The sequence below is a fragment of the Tenrec ecaudatus genome, chromosome 2 (genome assembly GCF_050624435.1).
Source record: "Tenrec ecaudatus isolate mTenEca1 chromosome 2, mTenEca1.hap1, whole genome shotgun sequence".
NCBI classification, from domain to species: Eukaryota; Metazoa; Chordata; class Mammalia; order Afrosoricida; family Tenrecidae; genus Tenrec; species Tenrec ecaudatus.
Window position 1 is genome coordinate 93,832,649 of NC_134531.1, and position 13,252 is coordinate 93,845,900.

The 13,252-nt window shown below is 40.3% G+C and overlaps 2 protein-coding genes across 3 annotated transcripts in view; one reads left to right on the top strand and one right to left on the bottom strand.

Annotated features, from left to right (window-relative positions):
• KIAA0825 (KIAA0825 ortholog) overlaps nucleotides 1-3,893 on the bottom strand; it is a 498,599-nt gene extending 494,706 nt beyond the window's left edge. Inside the window, exon 1 of the mRNA XM_075541286.1 lies at nucleotides 3,411-3,893. The gene's annotated coding sequence lies outside the window, so the exon portion shown is untranslated. The remainder of the gene's footprint in view (nucleotides 1-3,410) is intronic.
• SLF1 (SMC5/6 complex localization factor 1) overlaps nucleotides 3,121-13,252 on the top strand; it is a 75,106-nt gene continuing 64,974 nt past the window's right edge. The window contains exons 1-3 of one of the 2 annotated variants that reach the window (XM_075541284.1): nucleotides 3,121-3,689; nucleotides 11,883-11,996; nucleotides 12,160-12,235. In XM_075541284.1, the coding sequence (XP_075397399.1) occupies nucleotides 11,883-11,996; nucleotides 12,160-12,235 (190 nt within the window). In that variant the 5' untranslated portion in view covers nucleotides 3,121-3,689. The remainder of the gene's footprint in view (nucleotides 3,690-11,882; nucleotides 11,997-12,159; nucleotides 12,236-13,252) is intronic. The other variant, XM_075541285.1, reaches the window with a different exon arrangement.

Consider the following 13,252-nt stretch of genomic DNA (forward strand, 5'->3'; position numbering starts at 1 on the left):
CATGTCAGGATTCTGGGAGTTAAAAATTTTTTTTAATTAAAAATAAAAGGATTCTGGGAGTACACATCTCATTTTTGAGAGTGGCTGGTAGGTTTGAACCACAGACCTTGCTATTAACAGCCCAACACCAAAGCAGCCAGGGTTCCTTCCCCTAAAGATTATACATTAAAAAAAAAAAACACTGCTATAGAGTTGATTGTGACTCATAGCAACTCTATACACAGCTTCCAATACTGGAAACCTTTCCAGGAGCAGACAGTCGCAACTCTCCTGCACAGCACTTGGTGAGTTTGAACTGCTGACTTTTTAGGTAGCAATCTGACCCTATGGTAGCACCCAGGCCCCCAAAGATTAAAGCCCAGGAAATGTTGTGGGCTAGTTCTTCTGTCATATAGAAGCTTATGATTGGAATTGACTCAATGACACAAAACAACAAATGAGGGGCAATAATAATTACCCTAAATTACGGTAAAGATTAAATGTAACAAGCACTCAATAAAAATTAGATCCTCATTCATCATCTGCCTTAAAGTTCAATCTCCTTTACAAGATACGACAATGCCTTTAATCAATGAATATGGAGTGGACATTGAAGTCAAGAGTGAATAACAACAAGTAAATGTTTATTTTTGTTGTAAATCCTTAAAATAACACAAACATACAAATACTTCCCTATGGATAAGTGAAATTAAAAAGAAAAAAAAAAGGGGACCACAACATTTATTGAGTTCCTGTTACATCCCAGAACAGTATGAGATGAAAAAACAGAAATTCAACTTTATTAAGCAAATTCATTAGAAAATACAATGACCCTCACATATACCTATGGTATCGGTAAAGCAACATTCTTTCATGCATTCAAGTTGATATAATATAAGCTAACACAATGGCTAGATGTAAATATGTATACATACCATGTCTCATTATAAACCGGATATGTTTCAGAATTAAAGTCTATGTCATTTCCATATCAATCATTTCAACTAGTTTTAGTAAATTCCCTGAACATGAGGCCATTTTCATTTTCCCTCATAAAACAGGGTATTAGAATGGGCAGGTTTAATCCTACTCCCTTAAAATGTGTGACAATCACCATCTGTCTGAGGGGTACATTAGAAAAATAGAATCATTTTGCTAGTAATCACTGACTATAATTCCTTATAGAGCATTTTAAAGTTCATTTTAATAAATCTGGGTTCATTCACTTTTTTTTTTTTTGCAAACACAAACGTACATATATAAACGTGTGTGTGTGAAGAGACAGCTGACACTCAAGGTTTGAAGTCCTCAATATGCTGATGCTCTCTAGATACTTTGTACTATAATAATACCAGGTGTTAAACCAATGTAGAATGCAGGTGCTTGAATAAGGACGATAAGACTAGCTCCAAACCAACAAAATAGATTGGATTATTTATAGATGGAAATTCTATGCGGTGAGCACATTCCTTAAATTCCCTTTATTTTCTAGTTTGGTGATCCAATTGACTTATGAATGTGCAACACCATCTATCCAATTCTGTCGGAGTGAAAAGTAATGTTTCTGATGTTTATTGATGAAATGAAAAATAAAGGACAAAATGTAAAAAGCCATAATTTTGGAGTCACATTGAGTTCATATTTCAGTTGTGCTTGCAATTGTATAATTTGTGGGAAATCACTTCTCTGAGTCACAATATAAAGTGTTAACTGCAATAAAAATTTAATATAATGACTATAAAGTGCCTGACGGACAGTAGCTAATCCTCACTTCCATAGTCATCTCCAACTCAAATCATCTCTATTGCACAGGGTACAACTGCCTCTGAATTTGGAAGACTAACTCTTTCTGGAAGTGGAAAGTCTCCTCTTTCTCCCAAGGAGCAGCTGATGGTTTTGAACTGCTGACCTCACCGGTTAACAGCCCAACAAGTAACCACTATGCCACCAGGGCTCTTTGTATCTACTAGTAGTTATTATTATTATTATTATGAAGTGATCAGCTATATTCATTTGAATGTTATAAAAAATCATAAACAATGATGTTTTTAAATGTTAATCACTGATTATCTAAAACAAAATTCGGAGTTCGAATAACATCTAATCTGCCTGAAGTAATTCATTACCACTCTTGCAACTGAAAAAACAAAGGGAAAAAAATACAAGATACAATAAAAACGACAAAAATGGACCTCATAGTGAGGTTCCAAAAATCTACTGAATGATTAACCTACAAGGAGATTAGAAGGTCAACGTGTTGCTCAAGGGGTCCCAAGGGCTGCTGCACTGGGGACCTAGAACTTTCTCTTCTCTCTTTCTTCAAGGTAGAGTATTTAGAAAACGAATCAAGCTACGTGTTATGGAGTGGCATGGTTGGTGATGATCTGATAGACGGTGATAAGTGAAGAATACTTACTTGAACAAACCGGCATTACTTAAGAAAGTGGCACAGTGCAATGCGTCTTTCAAATCTTCAAGCACCTTTCCTCACATAATCCCTTAGGTCGGAAGCAATTTTTCTTTACATCTACTCCATAACCAGACCTCCATCCCCAAACCTTCTGAACCGAGGATGCCGGCAGCAGAGGACAACCACTACTTTCTAAAAGCACATCTACTCGATCACTGGCTTCCAAAAGATAAAACGGCTATGTAGGGCCCGCACATAAAATTATAAATTTGTTCTTATAGCTCATTATCTTGTAGCACCCAGGAAGACAAAGACCATCCATCACATCCAATTCAACGGGCTGCGAAAGCGTTCGTTTAATTCTAAATTAGGAACGTCCCCTCACTCCACCAGCCACATGTTTGTAAAAGATGTCAACTTCATTCACACTCCCAGGTCAGGGACTCAAGGCGACATAGAGGATTGTAAAGCAGGTCTTAGGGTGACCAAATGCTGCGGATGGGAAGAGCTGAGAACACCCCTTCAAGGCTAGTGGACTTCCCAGCAAGCACAGTTGCATGCCAGACGTCTCCGCCTGGCCCGGGACCTGTGCAGGCCAGAGGGCCAGTTCCAAACGGGGGCACCTCTCGGGCGCCCTGGTGACGTCGTGGGTCCACGTGGGGCGGCAAACTGCGAGGTCAGCGATTTGGAAGGCCCAGCGCTCAGCGGGAGAAAGAGAGGCTCTCTGCTCCGGGAAGAGTTGGTCTGGGAAACCCACGGGGCAGTTCTACCCTGTCCGACGGGGTCGCTAGGAGCCGGAATCGACTCGATGGCAGGGAGAGCGAGGTTATTTATTTATTTTTCATGATGTACCACGTCGAGGTCCGCGGGCCTTCTGTGGCCACAGGACTGGTCAAGCGCCACACCGCGGGATGGAGACTGACCCACTCGGCGCCCTCCCGCCTGGCGGTCCAGTCAAGAGGATCCTGAGTTCAGGACATAGGAATTCAGGAAGGAGGAGGAAACCCGTTAAAGCACTCACCAGTCTCCCACCTCCGGCACGGATCCCAAAGCGGGGTGGCCCGCCCTCGGGTCACTAAATCGAGCCTGGCACCCGCTCAACTGCTCCCTGACGACAGCTCCCGGGCGTCACTGACAACCGTCCGGAAACCCCACAATCGCTTCCGGGTCCGCGGAGCGCGCGGCGGGAAATTGTTTCCCAGAGCCCGGATTAGAGGAGCCGCCGGCGCTGCGGCGGCACTCGTCGCCCCCGCCTCCGCCGCCACCTGAGGGAAGCAGCGCAGACACTCCGAGCGGGAAGGTAAAGGGTCTCGTCTCCGAAGACACGCTATACGATGCCTCTCCCGGGGTGTTGCGTCCCCAGGCTGTGCCCCTGGAAGTTTCTGCCGCGCCCTGGCTGGAAATCGGGAAAGGGTGTAAGCGTGGACGGCGGCGATGCCCACCTAACGCGCCTTCCTCAGCCACCGTCCGCCCGCCCCCCCACTTGGCAGGATCCCGCCGTCCGCCGTCGCTGGTGGACGGCGGCCACTGACTGGCCCGAAACCCCGCGCGCGGCCGCCTGGCCAGGCGCCCCTCCCCCCTCCGTTTGCGTCGTTCAGCCGCGGGGTCCGCCGCGCCCGGGGCGCCTCCTCCTAGGCCGCCGGCGTCCCGCGTTTCCATAGAACCCACGGAACGCCTTCCCGTCGCCCCGGCGTCTTGGCGGCGCTCCATAGGTTAGCGTCACGCACGGTGCCTGGAACCCGCCAGGCCCGCCTCCTTTGACCCAGCCGGCGTCTCCTCCTCTCCCTACCGGGACGTTGACGGACAGCCGCGAGCGGAGCGGGCCCTGTGCGGCCAGGTGCTAGCCAGTGGCCACGTAGGCCTTGGCCCTCGCGCGCACACCCACACGCCAACACGCACAGGCTCCTCTGCCCCAGGAGGAAGTCCTGTCGCCCTGGGGTTACACTGCCTCAGCTGTGTGGACTACCCGAGGAGGATCCTCAGCGTTCTCCGCTGTCCGAGCCCCTGATTAAATCTATTAAGGAACATTGGACTGTCTCTGGTATGCTCTGCTCGGGACCTTCAAAAGGTTCTTGGAGTTGGGGTGGAGGGGTTATATTTTCATTCCATTTTATATGAGGAACATAAGGATTTGCCCCAGGAATTGGGTGGAGCTTGACCTTGGAGACCAAGAATTTTTTAGACCAATTAATAACTTCACCGAGAAAAAAAAATGGAGACATTGAGTTCAGACATGGGGAATGAAAATGTAAACCATTCATAAGTGCACATTCGACAGACATTACGAGTGGTTGACCTTGGTTACCTCAATTCCTAAAAATAACACAAAATCCATACCAAGATGTCCTTAATTTACAAAACTGACTACCCTTAACTCAGAGTTCCCACTTAAACTGACATTACAATGGAATTGTATAAGGTTGTAAATTGGATTACTTCCAAGTTAACTCAAACACTCTTCTTAATGTAAATGAAAAATCAGAGACTGAACAATGTTAGCTCCTTTCTGAAGAAATGTGATTCATGTAAATAAATGCTGTGACATAAATCTAGGAGAGGAAGGTGGTCCATTTGGGTCAGCAAGTAAACAAGCAGATCAAACTCCTTGAAAATACCGAAGTCAGCTGACTGGAGTCACACCAGGTGCCGAACTTGAGGCCCAGACTGCAAGGGAAAAGCGCGCTCTATAGCTTCACTTGAATGTTACAGCTTTAAATGCACGCGCGCGCGCACACACACACATACTGGTTTTTGTTTTGTTAGTTGCCCTGTCTGTGTTGAGTCATGTGTTTCAGAAGAATGCCGGGCTTAACTTCTGGGGTGCTTCTTGGTAGACATGAACCCCCAAATGTGCAGTTAACCATATGTGCGCCTCAAGGAATGCTCACCCCTGTGTGGTTATTAGGAGCACTAAGGCCAGTGCAGACTCAGAGCTTGTGTGGAAGAGAAGGGAGCACTTCCCAGTCCTGCGCCAGCCTCACAATTGTCGAGCTCATTATTCCAGGCACTGTGTCACTCTAGCTCATTGAAAATCTTCTCTTTTTTCCATTGACCCCTACTTTTCTAAGCACGATGTCCTCATCCGGGAACTGGTCTTTCTCGGTAATATGTCCAACGTACATGAGACCAAATCTCAACCTTCTTGCTTCTAAGAAGCATTCTATTCTAGCATTATTTCTTCTGAGCAGATGTGTTTGTTCTTCTGCTGTTGGTAGGTGCCATGGATGTTGCGCAGACTTGGGAACCTGTGTGAAACACAGCTAGTTCTGTGCCACACTCAACAACTGTTCTATTTGAGTCCCTTGGTGCAGCCACTGTGCCCTACCCGTCGCTGTCGTTTGCCTTTCTACAAGCCCATGGTACTTTTAAAATTCTTTGTTAACACCCAAACTCAAATGCATCCATTCTTCTCGGGTCTGCCTTACCGTGGCGTGGTAACTAGCTGCCTTCCAATTTTCCTGCCAAACCAAAGGGAGCTCCTCATGTGCTGCATCCTTTTGTTGAAACGTCAGCTGGTATTCTGCCCATTCCTGGAGACCTGTTTTACCAGTGTTTTCAGTGCAGCTTGAATGCCTTTCGGTACCACCAGTTCTTGATTAGATGCTCCCTGAGTTGAACATGAACCCGTTCTTGATTATTATATACTGCCAAAGAGGTGAACAGGCACCACTTCTTAACATAATAACTCTTTCCATCATCTTTTTTGTTTTCCTGTGTATAGTAAACAGTAATGAAGGTCCCTATCTCAGCTCCTCTGACTTCTCTATTGCCAGGAGGCAAGAGTCCATCCTTCATAACGAATTTTGACACCAGCTGTTCCTTGCCACTGTATATCCATGTGGGGTTTGATCATTTATTGCAGTGGCCCCTCAGACAATGCTCACAATTAAGGGGGTTTATTCGGGAAGTCAATAGGTTACAACAGTCAGGATCAACAAACAGTAAAGATACATTCATTGGCCTCTTCAACCAGCAGCCAAGTCTCTCAGTGTCTCAGACACATGGTCCCTTGGCCCTCAGCCTCTAAGGGCCAGGAAGCCAGCGCACCTGTCACTTTGTCTTACAGTTCCACAGACTCAGGCCAGATGAGGAGAGAGTCCTCATTGTTTCAGTGCTGCTCCTCTGTCTCAGTGCCCAAGCCTGTGATGCAGCTGGCCTCTGCGACTTCAGACAGGGATCTTGGACCTACTCTACCCAGGCCCTTGGTGTTTCTCTCGCTGCTCATCCTTGTACTAGGGGCGGGGAGGGCCTGATAATGGAAACTGGCCACTCCCCTCTCTTAGTGTTAGGCACGTCCTATTTGCATAGTTCCACCCAATCATTTGGTGGGAATTACAGAGACTTGAGTCAGAGTCATATTCAGCAATTTCTCTCTAATATCACAACTCTAAAAGTTTAGATTTACTTCAGTTCTTTCAGTATGAGAAATACCAAGTGCATTCGACTCTTGGTTTTCTAGCTCCAGGTCTTGTGCACATTTCATATAATAATAATTCATGGTCTATAGCCACCCTTCGAAATCTAATCTTCAGTGCTTTCATTTCATCTTCTATTTGCTTTAAAAATAAAAACTAAACTAACGGCCTTCACAAGTTGATGCTGACTCAGAGCAACCCTACAGAACAGGGTAGAATTGCCCCTGTGAGTTTCCAAGACTGTACTTCCATGGGAGTAGAAAGCCGTAGCAGCTAGTAGTTTCAAACTACTGACCTTGTAGTTAGCAGCCCAACACATATCCTTACACTACCAGCTCTTTAGGCACTATGTTATTTAAGAACAAGCTTCTCTTGTTCTTAAGAACAAGCTTCTCTTAAACAAGGGTATCTTCTGGCATCCATTTTGGTCCTTTCTTTTTAATGACTTTTTGATTGATGTCATCTCACTAGTCTGGTCATTAACATTCAACATGCTAATTCTTTCCTTGAGACAGTTTCTAAATTAACATGAGATATAATTAAAGTCATACATACTTTGGGTCTTGTGTACTTTATTTTTATTTTTTTTTCTTCAGTATTTAACTGTCACGGCCTTTTAAAATTAGTTTAAAAGTAGGGGCCTAGCACTGTTCATGGAACCCTGGTGGCATGGTTAAGGGCTCAGCCTGGTCCTGACATCAGTTAGTCCATATGAGAAAAATGAGGTAAGGTGCTTTATGTAAACATTTACAGCCCTAGTAGTCCGAGGGAGGAGCTTTCTTTTCTGTTCTATAGCATCACTGAGTCAGACTTGTTGGAATTGACTCAACAGGAAAGGACAATGTTTCACTGACCCTTTTCAGTCTTAGTGTTTACATTTACTTTCCCAGTTAAGGTAAGAGAAATCAGAAAACTCTTTACTTCAAAGCAACAGTATTGATTTCATTCAGGACATGCTATATCTACAGAAGAAGGCAGTTTTAAAAGTACTTCTGCTTAGTTTGCTGTAGGAGTAGGTTTAATATCGAAATAAATGAGTATACCATGAACATTAAATATCACCAGTTCTCTTCATGTGGCCTTATATAATGTTATAAACTATTTAATGGCAACAGAAAAAAATCTCATAGTAATTTTACATAAAAATTAAGATATGAAATTATGTGATATCTATACTTTTGTTATATGCATAGTCATCCCTCACTTGTCAAATTCAACTTGTTCCAAATTTGTGTTTGAACAATGAAAAGTTTGAAGACTGAATCTCTTTTTCCCATAAAGAATAATGGAAAGCCAAATAATTGGTTCTGAGGCCCAAAAATGACACTTAGAAATTTTTTCCAGGACTTTAAATCACTATGGAGACTCTTGGACTTCTTGGCTATCACTGTCTGGGATACACTATCACCATCCAGCTGGTTCTGATTTATCCAAATAAACAGCAACTCTTTGATGGTCTAGGACTAGTTTCATGGTTAATGACGTCACACCTTTTCACTGCAAGAGCTGCTTAATCTCATTTTGTTTTTGCTTTTACCCCAAAATGTTGATAAGGGCAACTTAGCCCTGTTGTATTCAGTCGCCAAATCAGTTAAGTGGCAACCTGATTTGAATTTCGCAATGATTTTTTTTTACTGTCATAGTTCTCAGTTTTCCTTAGCTTTACTGCTGGTATCGAATTCTAGGGTGCCAGGATCACATATTTTACGTAAATAAAACTCAGAAATAAGCACAGTGACAGATGTAACGTGCTAACACAAGCACTGTGTGTTGTCTGAGCGAGTGTCCAAGACAGGTAGCAATCTCAGCCATACACTTTTTTTCAAGTTGGATTTTCAGTTCGACTGCAGTTTTTCCGAACTTTACTGTTTACTTAGAAGGAAGTTTGAGCTTGGAGCCATTTCTACAACCATGTCTACCTTCACACCCATGCATACCTCATTCACAAATGCATCTGTGAAAAATGCCTGTATCAGCCTCCTGTACCTCCAAATATTAAGTGTGATATCACAGGATGAAAGGCTTAGAAATGATTTTGAACTTTTCTTCATACTTTACAAGACTTTTCAATCTGTAATAATCGTGGATCACTAGTTATTAAAAGATAAAATTTAGTGAAGGTTATTTTTGGAAAAAAACATTTTAAACTTAAGTTATAAAATAGATATTTTTACAAGTTCTTTTATTTATTTTTGTTCGTGATAATTTACAGTGTGTAAAATGGATTACCTTCTCAAAATTCTTTTGTGTACGGAGTTGATCATGAAGCAGATTGTAATGCCAGGTAGAGTTTAGCTTTTACTTACTTTCCTTAGACCGCTTTGCATATTCCTGTGCCCCTGTACCCCCCACCACATCCCAGGACTCTCCTCTTACCCCACAGCGCGACCCTGCTATTCTAATCAGACCAAACTAAATCTGACCTCTGCGTTCAAGTCTGTGTTTCTGCCCCCTACTTTCTTCCTTTCCTACGTGTTTTGCAATTTTAAACTTGTTCAACGTCTGTGCCATGTTCTAAAGAATCAAAGGGATCTTAAAAGCTAGCAGGTGCTGCAATGTTCTTAATTATGATGCAGAATCCTACAGGTTCCTTTGCTTTTCTAACTGATGTTAGTTGCAGAGGAATCTCAGGCATCAGGGATAGGCCCATGTGGGAGATATTTTGGGAAAGTCCATACCACAGACATTTGCTTGATCTACTTAAAGACCAGCTCTGTTCATAGTCAGTATCTCCTTCATTGTGGTAATATATGGTTCAAGGTAAGTAGATTTTTTTCAAAATTTGAATAACTATAATAAGACCTTTTCCTTTCATTCTAAGTGCTAAAACTTTAGTACTGTGTGTGTGCGCACGCATGTGTGATTGTGTGTGTGCTTCACTGTCAAAAATAAATATTCAGTTGTTTTAGGATAGTATTTTCTTTGTGTTTGAAATGCCATACCCATAAGTTCCAGAAAAATTACCTAGGGGGAAAATGCTACAGTATATTTGCTTTCTTTCCATGAGCTAGAAAATTTCTAAAAATTACCTCTCTCTGACAACATATGACCTATACAAAATTTGAGCCTATTTTTAAGAACTGAATTGTCTGGGTCACTGATATCCATTAAACCATTTTTGTGTAGAAGTCTTTTTTGAGTTCAGTGGTGCTACCATTTATTATTTTTTTAATCCTACAGAGTCATAGGAAGAATCACCAAACCACAAATTGTAGAAGAATACATAAAACTATATATGCCTGTGCAAACCTATATGTAAATCTACCTTAGAACTATAGATGCCTATGTTATGCATATTTGAGCCATATATGTATATGCCTATGCATACATTTTCAAAAATTCATGGAAAATGGAATTAAAAGTAACTGGAATTTTTCCATGAACTTTTTGAAGCCCCTCACATAAATAACTTTTCCATTTAACTATGAATTATATCTGTAATCTAGGCTATTCCCTTGTTGTATTGGCTAGTTTTTAAATGCATAACTATATGTGTTGTAAGCTCTGTTGCTTCAAGTAGATCACTGTTACAGGAAGACATTCGACCAAGTTAATGAAATTAAAGTAGCAATAACATAAACCTTGCTAGTTAATGTGTGGCATGCCTGGGATTCACAATTTTTCAAATGTTTAGAGAATACCCCCGGTTTTTCTTTTAACCTTGGCCTTAAACACCCTGTATTCTGATTTGTTGCTAACACATCCATATTTGCATAATAATTGAAGCAAAATTTCCTCATTTTCACCTGTTTTCGTCCCTCTTATCTTTTTTAACATGATTGATTTCAATTTCTTATTTAATCATGTCTCAAATGAAACAAGTGAATATAAAAGGGCTTCTCTGACATATTTGATCCTGTTTTTATTTAACTGTGAGTTCTGATTTTGACAGAAAATAGTGCTAAATAGACAAAATGATTATCTCGAAGGCATTTCCTTCAGTGAGAACTTTGTTTATACACTGGCTCTATTGGGTCATGGCGTTAATTCCAACTCAGTGTGCTAGTCTTGAGGTGAACAGCCCAGCTAGTACCCCACTCCACCACTAGGGCCCCCATACTGCCTCTAGTCGGTGCAGATCATTGAGGAATACATTTACACCAGGACTCTGGGAGAGAGACCTGGCCATGTGCTTCTGTTAGGTCACACAGCCTTGAAACCCCGTACACTTGTTCTGTTCTTCACAATGGAGCACAATGGTGCCATGAGCCCGGTTTGCTAACAACAACAACACGTTGATCTGAAAAGAGAAGCGTAGTGTGATTTTATTTCGTGCAGCTTTGCATCACATACATTTAATTCTTAGGCCACGGTGAAAAAGAACAGAAAGGAGAAACTTTTTTTAAAAAAACTTTGGTGGCGGCACAGCAATGAATTTTTCCTAGTCTCTTTGGTATTTTTCTATTGCTTTCTCACGTCAACATTTTAGGATAAACCGGTAAGTGAGCTTTTAAGGTTTGAATACTCATGTACAACATTTAACAACATTTCTTAAGAGAGTACTAAATAGCTCTTGAAACACTTTAATACATAAATAAAATACAAGTTGTATAATTCTATAGGACCATTCATTCTGCCCACTTCTCCAGTGACTCATATATTCTTCAGTGTCTGTCCATAATCTCTTTACAAATCTATATAATATCTGGTTGTTGTTAGTGTGATTTTTTTATTGCTCTTACCAACAAACAATAGTACTAAACTAAAACTAGTTTTTTAAAATTATTATGTATTATATGATCATCCTATTTTGTGTAATTATATAATTCTTAAGTGTGTTTTACTGGCAAGTAATTAATTATCGCAGACTTTCCAGTTTTAAGGCAGAAAATAAATGTGTGTCTTTATTTAAGGTCACGTTATGAGAAGATTGCTTTTGAAACTAGTTTCCATTATACTTAAGTAATTTTCACATTGCTATTTACAGTTTAGCCACAGGTGTTTAATTCATTAGATATTTAAATTTTAAAGTAGGTTTTTTGGCACTCATAGTTAAGAAATACTGTGAAAAGAGAAGACAATGTCAATACTGTAATAATATCTTTATTTGTTGTCTTCATTACATGTGGATATGGTAGATGGAAGATGGTGACCCAAAGCATGTCATTCAGATGACAGGATTTAGGATGGAAGAAAAGGAAGCTTTAGGCAAATTGCTCTTAAAACTGAATTGCACTTTTATTAATAGTGAGGTAAGTATAGAATCTTAATTATCAAAATGTTCAAGATATACCTGAAGGATTACATACTATCCTTAAAGTACTAAAGTATCTCCTTGATATGTAAGAATAAACGGTGTGTGTTGTAAAGGAAATCTTGCTTCAGTAACATTTCTTCATGTTTTTTCCCCTTTAGAAATACAAAAATTGTACACATCTTATAGCTGAACGCCTTTGCAGGAGTGAAAAATTTTTAGCAGCTTGTGCAGCAGGTAAGTTGACGGGCTTACCCTAAAATAGAATTTTATTTTTGTTCAAGGAGAAAAGATAAACAACTTTACTGAGTAAACTTAAATAATCTAGAAAGATACCATATATCATATCAGCTATAAATGTACCTTATAATGATATTTTAATGAAAATATTTACATCTGGCATAACAATATTTGTTTTACTATTTTTCTGAATAATAATTTACAATTCATTAAAAAGGTATTAAAGTATTTTGAAGAAATATTACCAAGTATTTACCATCTTAATGCTTTATATAGGTGTGGCTCAAAAGATTTGGCATTTTTATTCTCAGCTATATAGCTATTATCAGGAAGCTTTCTTTGAATTATCAATGGAAATAGTGTTTTTGTTTTTTTCAACGCTCCACACCCACTGCCTCCCTCCCATTCATGCTATGAATCAATGATCATCAGATGTTATTTTTCTAAAATATTAAATTCTTAAACCCCAAATTGTGTCAAAATCTACTCCTGTCACCCTTTCTCTTGGTATTCCTTCAATCATTTTCTCTACTGTGAGCACTCTTACATAACACTAGATGTCCACTGAATGAAAAACTAACAGAGGGCCGTATTTATTGAGCTCAGGTAATCTAACACTTCACCTTTTAGAATAGCCAGAAAAACACCTGAATTCATCATCATCCTCACAAATGAATGCATAAAATGTCCTTGCTGTTTACAAAAATTATTGATGCCCGCCCAGATAAAGAAATGATTACAATGGTATTAACTATCCAGAAATTATCTGAACTTAATAAATTTGTTTTTATAATTAACAATGCTGTGGATATTACTGGAAAACTTGCTTTATCAAAGAATAGAAATCAAACCCAAATTATGAATAGTAATTATAACAAATTTAGATAATATATTTTTATCTTATATTTTGATACCTTATATTTTGTCTTTTATTTGCAACATTTAGAGTTATTAGATGTCATGACATACAATGTACAGTGATGTTGTAAGCGTCCTGCAATCAAAAAACATTGA